This window comes from Colletes gigas, unplaced genomic scaffold (assembly GCF_013123115.1).
Source record: "Colletes gigas isolate AHSC1104 unplaced genomic scaffold, ASM1312311v1 Colletes_gigas_Sc00007, whole genome shotgun sequence".
NCBI lineage: Eukaryota > Metazoa > Arthropoda > Insecta > Hymenoptera > Colletidae > Colletes > Colletes gigas.
The window spans coordinates 373,125-396,325 of NW_025106636.1; the positions used below are offsets into that span (position 1 = coordinate 373,125).

At 37.3% G+C, this 23,201-nt stretch overlaps 2 protein-coding genes across 3 annotated transcripts; one reads left to right on the forward strand and one right to left on the reverse strand.

Annotated features, from left to right (window-relative positions):
- Positions 1-1,207: 1,207 nt before the first annotated feature.
- On the reverse strand, positions 1,208-12,209 carry LOC122396535 (nose resistant to fluoxetine protein 6-like). Its single transcript, XM_043395052.1, has 12 exons — positions 11,599-12,209; positions 5,600-5,755; positions 5,172-5,392; positions 4,110-4,318; positions 3,771-4,026; positions 3,539-3,699; positions 3,202-3,370; positions 2,600-2,793; positions 2,382-2,511; positions 2,119-2,311; positions 1,433-1,578; positions 1,208-1,351 (listed from the first exon to the last, which is right to left on the reverse strand). The coding sequence occupies exons 1-12, from the start codon at positions 11,861-11,863 to the stop codon at positions 1,208-1,210; spliced, it is 2,244 nt and encodes a 747-aa protein (XP_043250987.1). The 5' UTR covers positions 11,864-12,209.
- A 3,246-nt stretch (positions 12,210-15,455) lies between these two features.
- LOC122396053 lies at positions 15,456-21,323 on the forward strand. 2 transcript variants are annotated; one of them, XM_043394156.1, is made up of 4 exons: positions 15,456-16,164; positions 18,095-18,215; positions 19,019-19,285; positions 19,478-21,323. In XM_043394156.1, the coding sequence occupies exons 1-4, from the start codon at positions 16,162-16,164 to the stop codon at positions 19,537-19,539; spliced, it is 453 nt and encodes a 150-aa protein (XP_043250091.1). In that variant the 5' UTR covers positions 15,456-16,161; the 3' UTR covers positions 19,540-21,323. The 2 variants fall into 2 exon arrangements, with proteins under 2 accessions (XP_043250091.1, XP_043250090.1); XM_043394155.1 differs by lacking the exon at positions 15,456-16,164 and adding an exon at positions 16,215-17,658.
- Positions 21,324-23,201: the final 1,878 nt, after the last annotated feature.

The window sequence follows — 23,201 nt, forward strand, 5'->3', positions numbered from 1 at the left end:
ATAGTTTCATCTGGGGAGCCGTTGGTGGACGAAAGCAAGATAGCAGGACGTCAATTACAATAATTTTTGGTAAATACACATGCCCTCGAAATCTTATGCACCTTCGACAACAAAATTCTTTACCGAAAACATCATCTGTGACCAGAAATGTTGCCTCGAAATTCTATGTGTACATATTGGGCGGGAAAATTTTTCGACAAAATTAATGAGTTCCAAATCATTTTGAAAAAATTATTTTCGGTTGCGGGGATCCATTGCAATCATTTTTGGTCATTAGACATACCTTCGAAATCCTACGCACTTTCGAGAAAAAAATTCGAGAAGGTGTGAAATTTTCATACGAAATTACAAAATTTCAAATCATACTAAAAAAATTATATTTAGTTATAGGGGTCAATTACAAGCATTTTTGCTCGTTAGACGTACCCTCGAATTGCTACGCATTTTCGAGAAAAAAATTCGAGAAGATGTGAAATTTTCAGACGAAATTAAAAAATTTCAAATCGTTCTAAAAAAATTATTTTCGGTTGCAGGGCTAAATTATAATCATTTTTTGTGAATAGACATACCCCCGAAATCTTACGCATTTTTGAAAAAAAAAATTCTTTACCGAAAATATGAAAAATTTGGGGGATTTTAATGTTTCAAAATACAATCAACTAAATTTGAAATATTTATACATATACACATGGAGAATCGATTGTTGATAGGACAAGCAACAAAGAAGGAAGGAGAGTCGTTTATATTTTCATTATTCATTGTCTATATCTTTCGATATGTGACACGATTACAGTATATATACAATTTATACATACATCTATAGAAATGCCACCTCACAGTCTTTAACGGTGCATGATTTTATTTAAACTTCTGCTCGATTCATTTAAGTATAAAAAGAAGTAATTTTAAATGCAATCTGCTGATATTTAAATAATGTAGAGCTAATCGTGTTAGTCTAACGTATATAACATAATAAAAAAAAAATATTTGTAAATAAATAACACTGTACCAAATTATTTAGATACAAATTTTTATGAATATAACAGTATGTGTATAAATATAATTGTCTCTTAGCTATCATATACATTGTATATGAGGGCAAGCCGTGGTATTTAATTTTACTAGTAACAAAATAAAAAATTTTCATATAATATTTACAATAGCCTGAACCGTTTGGTTTAAATTAAAATTACTTTGCTGCAAAGCATTATGGCAGTTTCAACTTTGTCGTAGTTTCCGGCACGGTTTTCTTCTTCAGCAAGTAACTTTTAATATTTTGGCACGGTGTATCGAAGAGCAAAGTGAGCGCTATCGAGAAAGCAATAATCCATAAATATTCATTCAGGTTGAACTGTGAAAAAAAAATGAATCCGTTGTAATTGTTACGTTTACTAACCACGCGCGTTTAAAATCGTACAATATTTCGACTCACTTGCATGCTGAAGAATTCGTAGTGCACCGGGCTTCTGGTTCTTCCAACGTTATAAAAGTATATTGGAAATTGTGTTAAATATATCGCGTAACTCAGCCTTGTAGTGATCACAAATCCTTTCCAAGCTAAAAATCTACTAAACCAACCTGTAATTTGCAGAAATTGTTTGTCAAAATATCGGTATTTTTAGATTACATTTCTTTTTTGCCTTTAGAAAACTATTTCTCATAAATTCATTACAGGTTTCGTTTCGTTATAGAAACAAGAAAGTTCTATAATAACTAAAATAAATATAGAAATAAAAAAATTTTAATGGGAGATTCTAAAGGCCAAAATAAGACGAAAATCAAGAATAGCAATTTGTTGATCGAGGCTTCATTAAGAAGTTATTAACGTTTAAAGTTCCGCCTGTAGATATGCAACAGCTGCATACAGCTGCGCGCGCACGATAGCGGTTCTCACTCGGCACGAGGAACTCTACTTACCGACGTATCGACAGTCTTACAGTTTTCTGAGTGGGAGCCACTTTAGTGCGCGCGCAGCTGTTCTCAAGTTGCCTATCTACAGGCGGAACTTTAAACGTTAATAACTTTTTAACGAAGAAGAATCTAGAGCCTAGAATCTCCCATTAAAAATTTTCCCAAATGTGGTTTATACTTGCACGTATAATACGAAGTGACAATTACCATTCGTGTTTCTAGTGTGATGCATCACGGTTACCCAAGCAAAAATGGAACACCAACCGATAGGAGCAAATGCGTTATAGAGCGCTGCGTGCATCGGATCGTAAACGTAATTTATAGATCCCATGTGCGCCGGACCAAAAAACGCGCAACAAAACATGATCGTGCAGACGATCCAACCTGTATACAAAGCTGTCTAAACGGGAACAAAAGCAATTAAATACAAGTATAAATGAAACTTGATAATACGAACGTAAGTGGCTCACTCTATTCATTTTGTAATCTTTAGGCATGTATCTCAATAAATAACCGACGAATATTCCTATTATATAAACAGTCAGTCTATGCGACGGTAAGGTGTACGAGAGATCCGCGGTGTCGAACAACTGTTTTATTCTGCAAACATGAAAATAACATTGTTGAACAGGTATGCTCGAAATTAGTCCCTGTAACGTGGACAAACATTTTTAATATATCAACTTACGATGTACCAAAGAACACATAGTTATTTAAATGTTTGTAATGCGTCACGAAGTATCGCAGCGCCGTTGAATTTATAGCGCACAAACTGAGAATGAAAAATCCAGTTTTTGGTTTTTTAAACAGCAGCAATACCATTAGAGGCGAGAGGACAAAGAGTTGAGTATCTATGCCCAAGTGATGAGTGTGGGTGAGACACTGAAATTACCAAATATAGTTTACTTTGTGATATACAGAATGTTCGGCCAACCTCTGGGAAAAATTTTAATGGGAGATTCTGAGGGTCAAAATACGACGAAAATCAAGAATAGCAATTTCTTGATCGAGGCTTCGTTAAAAAGTTATTAACGTTTAAAGTTCCGACTGTAGATAGGCAACAGCTGCATACAGCTGCGCGCGCACGATAGTACCGAGTGAGAACCACTATCGCGCGCATGTAGCTATGCGCAGGTTGCCTATCTACAGGCGTAACTTTAAACGTTAATAACTTTTTAACGAAGCCTCCATCGATAAATCGGTATTCTTGATTTTCGTCTTATTTTGGCCTCTAGAATCTCCCATTAAAATTTTTCTTTGGTGTTTGCGTATTTGAAACAGTATACGCACCATCGACTCAAATCCAAAGTAATTGTGAATAAATAGAAAATTTCGCCACCAAGTTCGTTTGCAAATATTCGCGTGCTCGGTCACCACCAAGTTCCATTGCGGTCCGGATCCGATGTGAGGTATTATATAAGTACAAAATAGCATCAGTGCCGCTAATGGCGGTACTAATCTATGAAAAACAAAACAATTAGCGTCGAGGAATGTTTGGAAAAGATTTTTGTATTTCTAAAATTGCAACGAATGTATCTATGAAAAAGAAAATGATTAGCTTCGAGGAATGTTTGAGAAAGACTTTTAATAAATTAATTATATTATAGGTATGAATTAACTTTGTCACCTGATCAAACGTGACAAATATTCGTCCCTGATGTTCAAGTTACCAGTTCTCTTCAACTTTCCAATGAAAGAGTAAGACGTTAAGAGTCCAGAGAGCATTATAAAGGGATCCGTGTAAAGGCTAGCAGCTCTTCCTATAACTGTCCACGGTTTGCCAAGATACTGTAACAAGAAACTATTGTATAGTTCTTCTAAAAATAATTGAAAGTGTGTTTCATATAGTGGGACCTTACTTCGCTCATTTCCGTTCTGTTCGTGTACGGATTGAAAAAGAGCGCCATGCTTTTATGAGCCAAAAGTAGCATTATGGCGTTTATGGCTCGTATACCATGAAGCGTGGCTATGTCGTTTTGTCCTCGTTCCAGCGACACGAGCTTCTTGAAATTACGTTTCAAGGAAAATGACAAGAGTAGCTCGCCAGCAGGTATATTACAGTGATCACACCACGTTGCTACGATCGCCAATGCAACGGTAATCGTAAAAAATAAACTGAAAACGAATACGATCGTAATGTTAATTTAACGAAGTCCGTGTTAACTTTCGGACCAATTGTTTATGGAACCACTTGTTACCCAGCGTATATGGTTTCCGTGGGAACAGTATCTTTCCTCTTCACCTGACACATCTCTTCGTTTACCTTTACCGTAACATTGATACCGGTTTGCATGCTATATCTCCCAAGAATACCGCGAATGGATGTTTCGACGTCTTTAAAGTTGCATGCTGCTGGGGTGCACACGCCCCAATTTATTATGCTAAATCGTGGCACTCGATGCCCAGGCTGAAAAAAATTCAATTGTAGTAATGTTATTACTATATGTCATTTGTTGTAACTAGCGTGCATGTACAGGGTGATCGATCAGCCCTGGGAAAAATTTTAATGGGAGGCTCTGGAGGCCAAAATAAGACGAAAATCAACAATATCAATTTCGATAAAAAATTATTAAAAAATTTAATTCAAAAATTTCAAATTGTTCTGAAAAAATTATCTTTGGTTGCGAGGGTCAATTACAATCATTTTTGGTCATTAGATATACCCTCGAAATTCTACCCACTTTCGAGAAAAAAATTCAAGAAGGTGTGAAATTTTTAGACGAAATTAAATAATTTCAAATCATGCTAAAAAAATTATATTTAGTTACAGGGGTCAATTACAATCATTTTTGGTGAATAGACATACTCCTGAAAACCTACCCACTCTTGAGAAAAAAATTCAAAAACGTGAAATTTTTAGACGAAATTAAAAAATTTCAAATTATGCTAAAAAAATTATATTTAGTTACAGGGGTCAATTACAAGCACTTTTGGTGAGGAGACGTATCCCTGAATTCCTAACCACTTTTGAGAAAAAAATTCGAGTAAGTACTAAACTTTTTGGACGAAATTAAAAGATTTCAAATCGTTCTAAAAAAATTATATTTAGTTACAGGGGTCAATCAGACCCGAATAAATTACATTTTATATTATTATCAGACCACACGTGTCTACAAAAAACAAGTATTCCATATTAGGTCAATTGACCCTACTTTCTTTTGCCAAAGTGTTTGTACAAGGTACAAGTATGCTTTGCAATACATTCCATCTGTACAGCCTTATGTTAAAAGAACCTACAGGGCACAATGATATGTACTTACATCGGTAATATTGCTTCTGAACGCGTAATGAGAGTGTAGAACCCGATGAAGATGCTTAAGATCTAACCGCGATTCGTCGATGCTCAAATTCAGATACACCAAACAATATTGTCCACGAATGCCTTCGGTCCCTTCTATTCCGATGCATTCGTCGAAGTCGCCAAATTGATTCACGTTTCCGTTCAGAAGGCCAGACGGTAGTTTCGCCGTTGCGTCGTACACTTTGAAACAAAAAACAAATAAGCGAAACAATAGGAAAACGAAGGGTAAAAGAACCAACAAGACTTTTTAAACTCACGATGCTATAAAAAAAAAAACCAAAAATATCGATCGAATCGGTAGAAAACTAAACCAAGTCGTAGACGAACCATGTAAGATTTAGTATCGCGTAAAAATTATTTAAACGGATCGCGAGAAGCACTACTTACTTTTTAGGGCCCACAGAGTGAATTTGGCGAGCTCCTCGCGGAATATGTCCGCGTGACTTTTGCATTGCGGACTTACTCGGCCGACACCGGGATAATAAGCGGGGAGGATTTGCAATAATCTCCTTGCCTCTCGATCGATTTCCTCTGGAAAGTCATCTGCAAAAGTTTCAAGCGTCGAGGTTATACAGGATGTTCTAGAGGCCAAAATAAGACGAAAATCAAGAATACCAATTTGTCGATGGAGGCTCTGTTAAAAAATTATTAACGTTTAAAGTTCCGCCCCGTACTGAATTTTTTTCTCGAAAATGCGCAAGATTTCGGGTGTATGTATATTCACCAAAAATGATTGCAATCGACCCCCACACCCGAGAATAATTTTTCCAAAACGATTTAAAAATTTTTTTCCCCCGAAACATTTAGGCACCTACTCGAATTTTTTTCTCGAAAATGGGTAGGATTTCGGGGGTATGTCTAATGACCAAAGATGATTGCAATTGGTCCCTGGAACCGAAAATAATTTTTCCAGAACGATTTGAAATTTTTGAATTTAATTGTTAATAACTTTTTAACGAAGCCTCCATCAACAAATTGGTATTCTTGATTTTCGTCTTATTTTGGCCTCTAGAACCTTTGGCCACTCTGTATTTATAGAGTATTATCTTTTATCGAAAAGCGACTAGGCGATAAAATAAGTGGTTATTAATTTTAATTTCATTCGCGGTTGTTTCGTTGATTTAGTTTGCATCGCCGTAAATGAAGATTTAAACCGAGATGCGTGTTAGGGACAGTAGTATTCCCGATATTACAGAAACAACGCGACGTTAATTAAACGTCTGACCACTAATCATTGTTTCTACTTGCGTCGAAGGAAACGCCGTGCTCGAATGGAGTCCATTCCACGCGTACACTCCGCGGCAAAAAGTTATGTAATAGTTAAATAACAGCAGTTTTTTTTATTATAAATCACTCTCTAGTTAATTATACATTGCACGTGTTCAGGGTGAACGCGTTCTCTCCGCTTAGTATGTTAAGGGCAACCTGAAACGTAAACATTAGCGCGTTAAAATGATAGTGTACCTTCGAAGTTCTATTTCTCCGGTAAACACAAGGTCGTTGAACTCTTCACGCGAATATATTTAGCATTGTAAGAGTTTCGGTTGGAAGATTTATTAGAAGTTTTATTAGAAATTATTAATGGGTCATTTTGACTGGTTTTGGTAGCTCTAATGTTATAGAAAATTGGAATCGATTTTGATCGTCTCGTAGACTTCTCAATGATGAACTTTAATGTTGACTAACTATGTAACTGCAAACTAACTAACTAGCTGACATACTAACTAACTGACAAACTAATTAAGTAACTAACTAACAGACATACTAACTAACTAACTGACGAACTAACTGACTAACTGCAATCTAGCTAACTAACTGACAAACTAACTAACTGCCACACTAATTAACTAACTAACAGACATACTAGCTAACTAACTGACGAACTAACTGACTAACAGACATACTAACTAACTAACTGACGAACTAACTGACTAACTGCAATCTGGCTAACTAACTGACAAACTAACTAACTGACTGACAAACTAACTAACTAACTAACTTTAAGGAAATGCAAGAAAACACTTTCGATTTTTTGCAACCGCGATATTTTCAACGAAAGAATTCTCGTCTTAGGGGAATCAAGATCGAAAGAAAAACTCAAGAAAGACTTTCACTCTCGTTCGAAGGTTTCACGAGGTTGTACGTGAATCGTAATGAACCAGACGCGACGCTACGTACGTGTTCCGTGTGCAAGCTGAGATTTCGTCGCAATAGAACAGAAATCCAAAGTTCCTGACATTGACATGTTACTACATATAGTGAAACAACATTTTTACAAACGTGACGTTTCGGCCATTGATCGCGAGATACACGCGAGGTTTGTAAATTTCAAAAGAGGGCTGAAAGAACCAACCACTCGAAATGATTCCCTTCGTAAATCTTGGTTATTGTTTTCATATACCATTGGTATTGATCATTATTTTAATTTCAATAAATATTTTTATCGAAGAATGTTTCGTTAAAGGTTGACCATCGATTAAACCCACGTTGTGTTTCAAACAGCCTAATTTCGAAAGCCAGCAGCCATCTAGAGGAAGACCCTAGTTTCATTTCTAGTGCAATTATTAAAAAATGCTACGTAATAATCACAGCAACGTCATTATCTCAAATAACGACTGTAAAAGTTATTTATGAACGTTTTATATTCGACTTAAATAAAAAAATGTTTTAAACCAATTTACTTCGGTTTGCCAAAGCTTCGAAATTAGCATCCTTAAGATATTTCAATTTTTAAGCAGCTGAACCAGGTCTTTGCCTATAAGGAAATGTTATTTCTAAATCCCGGAACGTATTATGCAACAGGGAATAATCGACCAAGGAATAATTTCCATTTTTAAAGGTGAAAATAACTATTGATGCGACACAGAGGATTAACGCAACATCGCCGCAATTGTTAATTGTTTTTTTTTATGTTCGTCGTAAATCCGATCGAGGAGTATGCATTAAATTTAGCATGCAAATCGATTCAGTGAAAGCCAGCGCCGTTTTCCAATACACCGCAAATATTCATTCGAAATGTTAATACAGCCGCCGCGTGGATGACCCAATTTCCGTCGTTTTCGTCGAGCGACATTTTATTGCAACAACAATCTGCGAACTAGAAATAAGGCCGGATGTCTCGTGTCTGCAAGCGTTGATTTCGAAACGTGTCGATCGTCTATCCACGATCGGTTAATATTGCTTGTCGCCTGAAATTATCTCGACAAACAAACCCTTCGTTAGAGTGTTTAATTATTGTTCAACGTTGATTCCTACCTTAATGCCTCATCCTGGGACATAAGTGTCTTTATACTCTTTTGTAGTAATTAGATAGTTGCACCGAATAGCGTGATCAGAATTTTAAAATTCTAACTTTTTTAAAAAGTGCAATTGCACTTATGAGATGCACCGATGCAACTGCATCCTTTTTAAAAATGAAATTCTATGACTGCGACAGCACTGTTCGATCTAGTTTTTTGAGCTCTACAAAATAGTATTAAGGTACTTATGCCATAAATGTAATAGTTTAAAAGTTATAATAATTTAGTATACTTTAAAGTACTATAACTATTATACTGTTGAGTATAGGGCATAAGTGTCTTGATACTCTTTTGTAGCGATTTAAAAACTGTACCGAATAGCGTGATCAGAATTATAAAATTCTGACTTTTTTAAAAAGTGCAATTGCACTTATGAGATGCACCGATGCAACTGCATTCTTTTTTAAAAATGAAATTTCATGACTGCGACAGCACTGTTCGATCTAGTTTTTTGAGCTCTACGAAATAGTATTAAGGTACTTATGCCATAAATCTAACAGTTCAAGAGTTATGGCAATTTCAAGTATATTAAATTGTTATAACTCTTAAACGGTTAGATATAGGGCATAAGTGTCTTCATATTCTTTTGTAGCGATTTAAAAACTGTACCGAATAGCGTGATCAGAATTATAAAATTGTAACTTTTTTAAAAAGTGCAATTGCACTTATGAGATGCACCGATGCAACTGCATCCTTTTTAAAAATGAAACTCCACGACTGCGACAGCACTATTCGATCTAGTTTTTTGAGCTCTACATAATAGTATTAAGGTACTTATGCCATAAATTTAATAGTTCAAGAGTTATGGCAATTTAAAGTATATTAAATTGTTATAAGTTGTAACTCTTGAAAATTATGAAAAATTGTAGAGTTCCATGTGGGAGAAAGATACAGTTGTATGGATGCATAGAAATGAAATCCCTCGAACCGACAAATTTTGTTTGTTTTCTATTAAATTACAAATGGCACGAATTTATGGGACGACCTAATAGTTGATTAACCATGAATGGCGAACCAGGAGAGGGTGCAACGATAACTGTTTGCAAGTTTCTGGCATCTAAGAACCGGATAAAGAAGACTTGCGGATAAATAGACGTCCAGAAAGTTTTAACCCATTGATTTTGAAGAAAGCAAGCCATCCAAAGCGAGGTGGACCCACGAAGGAGCCCTGGGTTCACGGGCAGAGATATTTTGTGCATTCAAGGACGATTCGGTATCGGAAGGTGTACGTGTCCCTGCATAAGGATGAGGTTTCTGCATGCTTCAAAGACTACGTCAACTATGTACGTCCAAAATCAGATCGGTAATTCCGTGAAATATCTCTCACGTCTGATAAACATTTTGCAGTAATCAAAAGATTTAGACGAAATTAAAAAATTTCAAATCGTACTAAAAAAATTATATTTAGTTACAGGGGTCAATTACAAGCACTTTTGGTGAATAGACGTATCCCTGAAATCCTACTCACTTTCGAGAAAAAAATTCAAGAAGGTGTGAAACTTTTAGACGAAATTAAAAAATTTCAAATCGTACTAAAAAAATTATATTTAGTTACAGGGGTCAATTACAAGCAATTTTGGTGAATAGACGTATCCCTGAAATCCTACTCACTTTCGAGAAAAAAATTCAAGAAGGTATGAAACTTTGAGAAGAAATTAAAAAATTTTATATCGTACTAAAAAAATTATATTTAGTTACAGGAGTGAATCAGACCCGAATAAATTATATTTTATATTACTATCGGACCACACATGTCTATAAAAACAAGTATTCCATATCACGTTAGACGTTGCAGAAATTCAAAATGACGGACAACCGGAATGATCGTTTTGATTCGTGTCTAGTAAACTGAACGTTTCAGTTTTCGTTAAATTTTTGATTATACGACGAGAAAAGACCCAGGAGAAACTCGTTTTCACGCTCGTACGAATATTTCTGGCTAGCAATTGCGCGATTGATCCTCGAGATAACATTTTCAATCGTGCAACTTGCCTTGCCACGAACGTTCCGTGTTCCATTTTCGGAAAGTGTCCTCAATGAGACTGCGTTAAACGTAGGTACCAGCAATGATCAAGGTGACGAGCAACACTTCCTCGAAGCGTGCTCTTCGCCAAGCAGCTCTACGTGACTAAAAATCCAATTGCCCTATCTAAATATTACGCGATCGTTTTCTTCTTGCGTCTTTTTGTAACATTTCGCCAGTACAATCCGGTCTAGAACCTCTAAAAATTCATTCTCCGCTTGAAATTTTTCAAAAATTTCGATACAAACAACGCGATGAGTCGTCGACGTTAAAATAATTAGCGTTAAAAAAATCACAGAAATTCTGAATTTTCTATATCAACACTATGCACCAAAATTCTAAAGCTGTTTTACATCGATACGAATCAGGATATCTCAATGGTGTCCTTTTTTATTAACACTAGAACGACACTCAAGGTGTATTTATTTCTATCAAAGGAATTAAAACGATATATATTTGAAGAAATGTATCGTATACAATGTAAATAAATAGATATTCATTTTCTAAAAAGAATCACTGTAAGTTTGCAAAAATTCAGTCGAGACAATTTTTTATTATTAGAAATTACAAATGGGCCATTTTGACCATTTCGGTGGTTCCAGCGTTGAGCAATCCTCGTTCGTACGCTAGTCTGTTTTCTTTAATGTTCGAAAAGGTAGAGCAAACGTTTGTACAATTATACGCTTGTGTGTGTTTTCGTTCGTTTCGTTAGAGTCGCGTAATTCTCGAGTCCGCGTCGCGTCGCAACGTGCACGCGATATAACGAAATCGCATGCGGTATGCAGACATTGTACGTGGATGAAAATCGAGCTTAAGTAGTACTCGTTTCGAAATATCGAAAGTAGTTTTGCTTTTTTTCCCCCGCCCCAACGCTACGCGATATTCGGTCATTCCTCGTCCATTCGATGAACACGGTAAAAAAAAAAAGATCCAACATCGATGTTGTATCGAAATTATTTTAGAAAGTCGAACGTTTCAACGACAAATCTATATCGTTACCATTTATAATTTATTTTCTAATAATTCTTAATGTTATCAGATCGTTCCACCGACGAGCCACTCACCGTAAAACGGATTGGTCTCCCGAGCTTGGACGTCCACGGGCCGCCACGCGTCTTTGCTCGCCTCGATCGTGTAATTCCTCAAGTTGTCGCCGATCAGTTCGATCAGCGTGAAATTATTCGACGCGGAGGTCTCGTTGCCGGACAAAACACGAAGGATCTCGTCCTCCTCCAACGCGTTCAGTCCACTCGACGTCAAAACATCCACCGATTTCCCGGCACACGACAGTCTCGTCAACAACAATACCATCCATGCTTCCGCGAGCATTCTAATTCTAATCTTCGTTGAACTTGTCGGGTGAAATTGTAGCCGTCGTACGACTTTACCACGCGCGCGTAACGATCGGAGATCCTCAACATTCGTCGTCGATAACGATAAACCTTCGAAATAGGATCGCGGTTAACAAATAGCGCTATTGAACGTTTCACCGACTCTGTATTGTCTAATCGTTCGAAGCCGAGCTTTATGAGTGATCGTGAAACCACCAAGTCCACCTGTGCTCGCGAATAGAACGAGAAGAGGGGTGAACACTGTACACCTCCTCCCCCACTCTGTTCCTTTTCGTACGATCTTCCCGGTCGATGTCAAATCGTGACAATTGCGTAAACGATACCGCCACACGCGGATCATCGCTAGCCCGCAGGGAGTGAAATAACTAGACTGCGGATCTTTATGCAAATTCACATTTTTATTAATAAAATTGATGAAATTGGAGCTTCGTAGAGGGCTGTCTCAACCCCTAAATATAATAATTCGTATCTTACTTTAAGTATTCCTTATATTTTTGCATATTAAATGCATTCTGTAGTTTTTTGAGGATTAAAATTTCCCATAAATGCATATACATCCGCAGTCTAGAAATAACAATTTTAATGGGATTTACTGGTCCCCTATTCCGAAGGAGAGAGATATTCCCTCGTAAGATTAGGTTTCCTGTTTATATAAAAATGCGATAGGACCTCGCGTAAACACAGGGGAGGTATTGGTCTTCAAGGTTTTTTCTGTACGATTGCAGTTTAGTTCTGTTAGTAAAACTCATATAGAAAGGGTGTCTCTTCTAACCGTAATAGAATTAAGTGTAGCGTTTATTGAAAGGAAATGTGAGTATTTAATAAGCAATTTCTAATATCGCTAACGTAAAGTCAGAGACTAACCCGGAAGAAATAAAATAAAAATTTCATTCTTTGAAGTTTTACACACTTAGACATCGCTAACGTAAAGTCAGAGACTGATCGTCGATTCAGAGATGCAGCCAAAATAATTGCATTTCTCATTCGCACGAGAGCTTAAAAATAAATTTCTTTGTAATCGAGAAACGAGGGAAAAGTTTCCTAAAAAAAAAAAAAGTACATCCTGTACGATACCTATAACCGACATTCGTGTGAATGTATGCCAATGACACGTTACGTTTTTTTTTTTCTTTGCAGAAACTGTGTCAGAGAAGAAGAATATCGAAGGATAGACCCAAGGATGCTCAGTTTTCTCACGAACGGAGCGCATCGACCTGGCCTGACATTTTTTTCACGTGAGACGCATGAATTTACGCTCTTTCCTCGACCAAAAGAACTGATATCTAATTGAGCGCGAAAGATACAAAGTTTGAACTCCAAAGCTACCGGGGGTTGAGCTTTTTCGGTGATCAGGCTGAAATATACCAAGCTCTAACCGACCAGCCGACCTTAGCGCGTGTTTTATTATTATGATTATGTTTGTTATGGTTTGTTACGCGTTATTTTATTTTAAAGCCCTCGAACAGCGTGGTTTCTCTTTCGCGCACAATAGATCATAAACCTAGAAACGATTTCTTTGAACGAAGACCAGCAATGTATAGTTTTATTGCCGATTTCTTGTAACGATGACGCGTCTTCGATCATTCCAAATAGACTATTAAGCTACTCAAAGAAGAAGAGGAATTTTTTAGACGAATTAACTTATTTTAATTGGTAAAAAAACAAGTTTAAAGAACGCGTAACGAATTTCAATAGGTTCTACGTGCTAGACAGTGCCAACTGCATCGAAGAAATAATTGTAATTCGATTGTCGTTGCAACTATTGTTCGGATATAGCTACATATCTAAACTTGTGTCTTTTTACATTTATATTTGAAATTTTTGATCGATTCTGAACAAAGAAATTTCTTTTATTATAGTACGCGATAGTTTACACTTATTAACGAGATCGTAATCATATTTTGGTGCACTCGTGTTACGATTATAGTCTTGTTAAATCGAGAGACTTCCATGCAACGTATCGACGTTGACAAATTGTACACGCTTTGCTCGCTAGATGCATAAATGAAAACGTTTCCTGGGAGCGAAAGATCCTCCTTTTAATATTTAATTTGTCGAAACGTGTGGTTCGGTTACGTGCACCGTTTAATGGTAGCGTTCGCCACGGTGCTCAACGTTTATAAATCAAACGTTTGCGACGAGTATGTCATGTTCGACGCAGATGCGCGAATTGCAATAGAGAGTAGGTCGGGGCCCCTGCGCGTTGCATTCTTCGGTAATAGTTGCAACATATTCTATTCGTGATCACCATGAACGAGGTCTTTAATTCTACATTGTAGCTAGCTGGAAGTTCAATGAACATACCCACTGGAATTCACTTTCTTCGTTGACGATTCTACTCGTTGAATAGAATTTATGTACGTACTACGGAGACACTCGATCGATCCTTTTAAAATCTAGAAAAATTTTAATGGAGGATTGTAGAAGCCAAAATAAGACGAAAATCAAGAATACCAATTTGTTAATGGAGGCTTCGTTAAAAAGTTATTAACAATTAAATTCAAAAATTTCAAATCATTCTGGAAAAATTATTTTTAGTTGCAGGGGTTAATTATAATCATTTTTGGTGAATAGACATACACTCGAAATCCCACCCACTTTCGAGAAAAAAAATCGAGTAGGTGCTGATATTTTTCGGCGAAAAAAAATTTTTCAAATCGCTTTAAAAAAATTATTTTCGGTCGCAGGGGTCGATTACAATCATTTTTGGTCATTAGGCATACCCTCGAAATCCTATCCACTTTCGAGAAAAAAATTCGAGAAGGTGTGAAATTTTTCGAGAAAATTGAAAAATTTCAAATCGTTCTGGAAAAAATATTTCTGGTTGCGAGGGTCAATTACAATAATTTTTGGTGAATAGACATACCCCCGAAATCCTGCGCATTTTCGAGAAAAAAATTCAGTATGAGCGGAACTTTAAACGTTAATAACTTTTCTAATTACTAAAAATTATAGTTCTTTACAATTCGTGAATATTTTGAAACTGACCGTATTTATATTTCATCGATAATAATAAACAAAATCGGGAAAAGATTGCTCGTTTGAATTAAAAAGCGAAACGTTTAAAAATAATACACATACATCATGTTTCTTTGCATTTCCCCTATCTTGGTACAGTAATAAAAAATTCTCAAGTACTTGCACGCGCATATCTTAAACAGGGAAATTCTTACGAAAGCATAGCTTACGTAATTATTCGTTTGGCGGCATGACGTCTTTTGTTCCGCATTGTTCGAGCAGAAAATACAGTTACAAAAAGTACGTGACGTTTATAAGTAATGCTTCGAATCTCCCAAAAGGGTGTACGAGAAAAGTTGCAAGAAAGTTTCGATTCGTTAAAGGAATATTTTATCAGGTGCATCGTTTCTCCGTTTCATAAATAGTCGAGTTCAACGAAGCATAAAATTATTTCTAAACAATCGTGTATGTATTAAAAAATTTGCGCGTAATTCAATAATCGGCTGCGTTACGATCTATTAAAAATAAAATTTAGTATTCGGTGTATAATAAATATTCTAGCCGGCTATATTTCTTGAAACAGGTTCTTTGGATGTTTTTACCCGAATAGCGACAATGTACAACGAGCAATTTACAAATGGAAATTAGATATAAATTCCAAGTGCGAAAACGTACGCTCCGGAAATTGAATTTACGGGCTCGGTTGTTGTCGGTAAAATTCGGCCGTGATCGTGCTCGCGACGAAGAGAACGCACGCATGGTGGTCAGTACGAGGGAGACCGGCGCACGGGTAGTATGTACTGCTACGTTCCGTTTCGTCGTCGTTGAAACGAATCGAAATCAAAGCGCGACGCGCAACCGGTGAGAAATTATGACACGCCGTCTTCGTTCTGGTTGTCACTCTCTTTTTTCTGTGTCGAATTGTCGCATACAACGGCCGGTAAACGGTGGAGGCATGGCTGTCGCGCGACTAGCTTTCACGACGCGTACGAGCATGTAATTTCGTACATCGGCGCATAAACATTCGGACAAAGATCCACGACGTTTCTCCAAACTCTTTATCACCGTACTCCCGTTTCTACAGTTTATCGTTCTGTGTATCATGTACATGTATAGCGTGCGCTTAACTTGCGAAACGTCTGTGTGTGCATTTGTTCGTGCAGTATTGATTCGCCGATGACTGGTTTACACCGACGTGCACGTTGTGTCGCGTCCACGTTGACAATGGATCTCTGATTACAAACGCGTGTGTAGTTGACCAAAGTGCCCCTCGATACCGAACTACGCACACACAAACCAAACGCTATTTTTATCCTAATGGTGAGTTTATAAATCATGGACATCCATCGCGCGTCGTCTCATAGTTCTTCGGCCGTTGCCAATTTCACATTTCTGCAATGTTATTCTTAACCGACGTGCTCCTCGATGTTACGTATTTTAGAAATACTTGGATGCTTTTTCCCCCCCCAATATATTATCGGTTGTTGTCTTTTCATTTTCGTCCACGTCCTGCGTGAACTCGGTAGAAACGATGTTTTCAGAAACTCGACGAATTATCGATTCACCGATCAATCGTCTTTCTGCTGTGGAACTGTTATGTTTTGAGTATTTTGTGTCGTAGGCGAATTGTATGTCAAGGCACGTTACATCGATGTAAAGATTCAGTTTCTCTTTTCTTATAACTACGTACGGGAAAGTCCGGTACGAATCGATCACTGTCTTTTCAGGGTTGTTGCATGAGTAAAATAGTATAAATGTGGAGAAACGCTATTTGTGCACGGTTAATTGATTTTCCATTGTTCCGTAGTATGGACTTAAATCTCGTATATCAATTTAACACGATTATTCAAGTTCTAACTACTACCTAAAATGCGTAAATACACGTTTTCAAATTTAGTCATGATTTTCGTAATACGGTTACACGCGTTCCATATTAAAACAGCGAATAAATTTCACGAGAAACTTATTTGCGCAGTATGTGCAACATTCCCAAAATTCGCCCCTTTAGTGCGTAGGTACACTTGTCATTGGGTATGGTATGATAGTTTATTTAAACGGATAGACTTTTACATACAAATATAGAAATATATTATACATAAGACAATACAGGATAGTAAACAAAATTTTCGGAACTTGGCTGTCTTATTTCGGATCCGCATCGGGAAGAACAGTCGCGAGCAGCTGATGAACTGCTCGCTGGTAGGTCGCGCTAGTGTCGCAACACTCGCGAACAGTTATAACCCACACACGCTTCGAATTCGCGAACAGTGTTCGCACTTCGCTGTTTGCTAGGTGCTTGCTGTTCATGAAAATGTCCATACTGGAGCTGTTCGCGAACAGAATTGTGGTCTCGGCATAAGATATCCCGTTTATCTACATTTTAAACTACATTTACCATACATTAATCAGATATCTGCGTTGAGTCATAGACGAAGTACACGTATACGTGTGTGGCGTTATACCTGGTCTGTGATACCGACCATCGTTGGATCACCGTCACACGACTCGTATACCTCGTCCGGGGTGTACGTATCTATTTACACTGCCCGACACTGGGCAGATTCGGTCCTCCCGTTTATGTGGGCATAGCGTTCGTAACGGCGAGAACATAATAGTTTTTGAATATTTATAATCAATGTTTCGTTATTGTAGTAAAACAGTTTAGTCACATATATCGAATTGATTACTGGCGCGATGGAAAAGCCAATAGAGTCTACACGTCGGAAATGGAAATCCAAAAGTGGAATGAGAAGTTCCCGGTGCACCGAGGTCTCCGACTGGCATTACGTTAATAGAAATGGATTCGATTTCAAGGTATCAGGATACCTATTAATAGTATATCTGTACAAACTAACCCTTCGAGGGTTATATCTATACGATGTACCGATCTAGGAATATTTGCCCGACGAACAATAGTTTGTAGTATATTTTTATAATATCGTCGATCAAACTTTTTTAACGTTCTTTTACCATATATTTTCCATAACTCCTCTAAGAATTAGTCAAAATTAGGCAGAAAGCTGTACCCTGTCGTTTGAGGTTAAAAGTCACTTTGTAACAGAGGGAAAATTTTTACAGGAGATTCATGAAAAATTGATCCGTTAACAGCAATTTCTACTGTTACTGCGCCATTTCTAAACGGTTTCTTTGAAAGATCAATCGCAAATTACCATCCATTATCATGATTAATGTTTTATAATATAAAAAGAAAAGTATCTTTTTTTTTTTAATATTCACCTAATTTAATTAGGTGAACCGGCGCAGATTCTTGCAAGATGACGGTTCCACTACAGCAGGGACAGATAACCGTATCGTTCCCAGGTATAGGAAGTTTCATGGATATCGAAGGAGGAACCTTATTATAATTAAAGGTATCTTCTATTGAAAGTGTTCGTGCCAGATTTTTATTTAACTCTCGCACGTTCCCATTAACCTTGTAATATTATTTGCTTTATGTTCGCATCTTGATCCTGTTAATCGTGCTGTTTGTTCGGGAGAGAGACAGACGAACGAAATGGTTCTCATTTTGCTTTTATATTTTTGATCATTTTGTTTTTTGATCTCAGTTTCTAAGATATTGGCAAAACTTCCGGTACTATTACATGGAATTCTATTTATACACGTAAGGTAGCCAAGAACGATAGTACACGGTAAATATTCCAAAATATATAACGGATAACGACACAAATTTTGGATATATAGTATGAAATAACGTTATAACACCGCACCCATCTATCACACGAGAGAAAATACTCTTTTGTCGATAGATACCGGTCGAGAACATTTAAGTTTCAATTTTATTTACCACATCGAACTAATCGTACATACGATAACTTGGATATTCCTTTGTGCACAGCGAAATGACTGTGACGCTAAATAATGTGTAACAAATATGTAGTAGTAAGCATAGTAATGAAAGCAGGGCGAGACCATCGATCACCGAAAGCGTCGTTCGAAACTACCTTTGTTCATAAAAGGCTGGTCATTCCGAGTCATGAGCCATTGATCTTGGAGCAGCCAGGGTGTAAAGTACTCGGCCAGGTACACCGAAGCAGATCAACATTCAACGTAGCTTTGCATGAGACGTTAGAGAATAGATTTTGTTGAAAGAAACGTTCGAAAATCAGTCGGTGAAGTTATCAGGGTAATTAAAAGCATTCGATCTGTTTTGCAGTGTTGAAAAAGATGTTGTTAACGCCGAGACGTTCGGGATCGATCAGTCCCGAGGAAATAGATAATGGACCCGAGACGAAGGATCTTGGTACCGCGGAGAATGGTTCGGTGACTCCAGGTGCATACGAGAACGGAGAAGGAGCGAAAGAGTTCCTTACAACCGGTAGAACCGGTAGAAGGAACGCCATGCCGAATATTTTGGGCCGTCACGCTGAAATTGGACTGTTAGATTTGTCGAATCGTTTCAAGGAACTTTCCACGCATACAGGTGACGAAAGTGCAGCCTGTAAACTATCTTTAATTCTATTACCAATTTAAATGAAATTCTCGGTAGAGGTTGTAATTCGTTAATGTCGAAATACGGAAATATAGTGACTGTTCGTAATTTCTAAAATTATTTAAAAGTTCGTAAACAATGGCATCGAATCGTAAAGTGTTTACGCGAACGTATTGATTGCAGATCGATCGAGCAGTGGTGGACAAAATCTGAACGCGCCGGGTACCTCGAAACAACAAGATTGAAATGACTCTGGGTTGCTTTACCGAATAACCCTGTTCGTGACATCGACAGCGCGTACGCGTTGTCGATGTAAAACCAACGAGTGGATATTATTAAAAGTTTCATTATAGAAATTGCCGCGATGCTATCGATCTGCCGGTTGGCATCGAACATTTGTCTACGAACGATCGCGTAGCTATATTGGCATCGGTGTACGGTCAACTTTTTCAAGTCGAATGCAGTGTGGCCAGATCGGACATAATTTAGTGAATCGATAACGAGACGAGCGACGATGAATCCACGATTAAGATTCATTCTACCGGTTTAACACGTTCGTTGCCAGCCGCATAACCTAAAATTTCTTTCAGTATCGATCTTCCGCGAGAAGAAGGCACAGAGTGTTTACATCCCCCCACTCTTGCTGCAGTCCGCTGATTGGCTGGCGTCAGCGGACTGCAACAGGAGTGGGGATGTAAACACTGTGCCCTCTTGTCAAAATTCCGAAATTCTATCCAAATTTATTTTTCTCAACACCTTAACTCGAGAATGAACTTTTCTGGTATCATATATGGGTGACGTGAAAGTGTCGAAGGTATTCGACAAACATTTTTCTTTCTCGCTTCCTCGAAGTTGCGTAAAATGGCCGAGGTCTCGCGTCGCTTTTCTCGTTTTCGATTCGCTCGATCGTGTCCGATCTGGCCACACCCGGTCGAATGCACCCGAACATCATCGCGAGCGTTATGTTTACGTGCTTGTTCGTAGGTTTGTTATCGAAAACTTACGCGAGCAATTTGTAGTTAGTGGTTCAAGGCACATAGATAGTGTGCATCGTGAAATAAGCGGTACGATGTCGTTGGATGCTGTATGGTAAACCCAGGGGATGAGGAACTTGGTATCCGGTGCTTCGCCCAACGAACCTGTTCACGCCTAAACCGGAACTCGCGAGACGTTCGTCTCCCCTGATGTATGCGGTCTAGGAACTCCCAACGATTCGTTGTTATAAATACCTCAGTGTTTGCGGGTTCTGTGTTAACATAGTAATAAAATACTCTTCGAGTTCTATGCAATAACTCTTACTCATCGAAACGATAGACTAATTCTTTGCGTGTCTCGAATCTTTCTAAGCAGTTGTAAAGAAGCACTACGCGAACAGTGAACGCCTAATATCGTTCGATAATCGTTAACTGGAGTAATTACGTATTTTCCCGTATCATAGACCAAGTTACACACCGAAACAGTTGATAACATTCCCGATGCTAACGGAACCAATACGCGTCTACGTTGGCTCAAATAAATGTCACGTTCTCTTTCTTCTGTATACAGTGTAAATGTTAACATCGTCTAATTAAGAATACGAATCTGATCGAGTTATCGATACTCTGTATAGTTTCTAAGTCGAAATTAGATAAACAGTTCTTACTTGTATTATTTTACTTACAAGACGGAGAATACAGGCTACACCTACAGATTTTTATGAGCTTTTACACGGTAAATGTATATCGAAAATTAATCAACGCGTGTCCTAACGTTTTCAACGTTACCTCGTACGTACAAATTTATTTATAATTTTTTTTTTACAGATACGGATTAAATAAAAACTGCTCTTAGGTGATTTGAATTAAAATTAAATATTCCGAGAAATAATCATTGTCGTACTTCTTATCTTTCTCGATACGTTTTTGTTCCGGAACTTATGCTTTTTAACCATTCTGACAGTAATTTCTACTATTAAAAAACTGCTCCACGTTGCTTCACTCACTAAAATACGTTCGGTATTAAAATTTGTGAAATGGATATTTATATTAATAAAAACTCACGATTATAATATCTAAAATCCTTTTTATTTCTTTTCTCCTTTACCTTTCCATTGATTCCTTGTCGTATCATAAATATAACCGATCCAAATAATACTTGTATCTAATTAATTTCTTACCAAGTCGTTAATAACCCGTATCGACCATTTTTCATGTAATTAATAAGTTATAAACGAATTAATGGAAACGATATTTATTTCAATATTGCGCAAAAATGTGCAAAGAAACGGTATCGCCATCTAATATCAGGAATTCGAACTGCTAAAATGCATATATATATACGAGCTCACGTACGTGAATGGCCTATAGTTGTGTTAAAATCTGCAAAGAAACAGTATCGCCATCTAATATCAGGGTTTCGAAGTTGAAAAATCGTGCCAGGATCACAGAATGTTAGTGGAGGTATCCGGAGTACAGCTACCCCTACCCCTCCTCCTCCTGATATACATAGCCTTGATTATTCATCAATAACTCTCTTTTGAGGAATAAAATATGAACTTTTAGAATCGAAGAATATAGTATAGACCCTTGGGAACATTCAAGGATAGTTTTCGTAACGATTCCGCCAGTAATTAAGACGTTATTAACGAATATCGGAAGTCGAAACATTTACGACTGTTCACGTAATGATATTCGTTAATAACTATTTAATAAGGCACGAGATGGTTGCAACAGGTATCCTTGAATCTTGTCAAGGGTCCATACTATATTCTCAAACTCTAAAAGTTCATAATTTATTCCCAGGAAAGGCGCAATTAGTAAATTAACGAGCAGCGGTTAATCACAAGCATAGTTCCCGTTTTCGCCACTAGTCGCCGCCACAATGCAAACGACTGTTTTCAACGAATCGAGCTCGTTAATTTACTAATTACGCCTTTCCTGGGAACAAATCACGAACTTTTAGAGTTTAAGAATACAGTAGAAACCCTTGGCAAGATTCAAGGATACTTTTTATAACCGTTCCACGAGTTATTAAATAGTTATTAACGAATATCGGAAGTCGGCGCACTGTTTCGAACCATTTAACGCGACATCTTAGGGATCTATCGCTAATAACTAATTAATTAGAGCGCGGAGCGTTGCAAAATCGGTCCTTGAATGTTGCCAGGGATGTCTGCTAGGTTCTCTAATAGCGAAAATATGCGTGTTGTTGTCGAGAAGTTGATAATTCGTCGATTAAAGCAGACAGTGACGCAACCGTAAATGTTCCGACTTCTGATATTTGTTAATAACGTCTTGATTACTGGCGGAATCGTTACGAAAACTATCCTTGAATGTTCCCAAGGGTCTATACTATATTCTTCGATTCTAAAAGTTCATATTTTATTCCTCAAAAGAGAGTTATTAATGAATAATCAAGGGTACTGCGTGTCAGGAGTAAGAGGAGTGGGGGTAGCTGTACTCCGGATACCTCCACTAACATTCTGTGATCCTGGCACGATTTTTCAACTTCGAAACCCTGATATTAGATGGCGATACTGTTTGTTTGCAGATTTTAACACAACTATAGGCCACTCACGTACGTGAGCTCGTATATATATATGCATTTTAGCAGTTCGAATTCCTGATATTAGATGGCGATACCGTTTCTTTGCACATTTTTGCGCAATATTGAAATAAATATCGCGTAATTCGTTTATAACTTATTAATTACATGAAAAATGGTCGATACGGGTTATTAACGACTTGGTAAGAAACTAATTAGATACAAGTATTATTTGAATCGGTTATATTTATGATACGATAAGGAATCAATGGAAAGGTAAAGGAGAAAAGAAATAAAAAGGATTTTAAATATTATAATCGTGAGTTTTTATTAATATAAATATCCATTTCACAAATTTTAATACCGAACGTATAAGTACAATTTT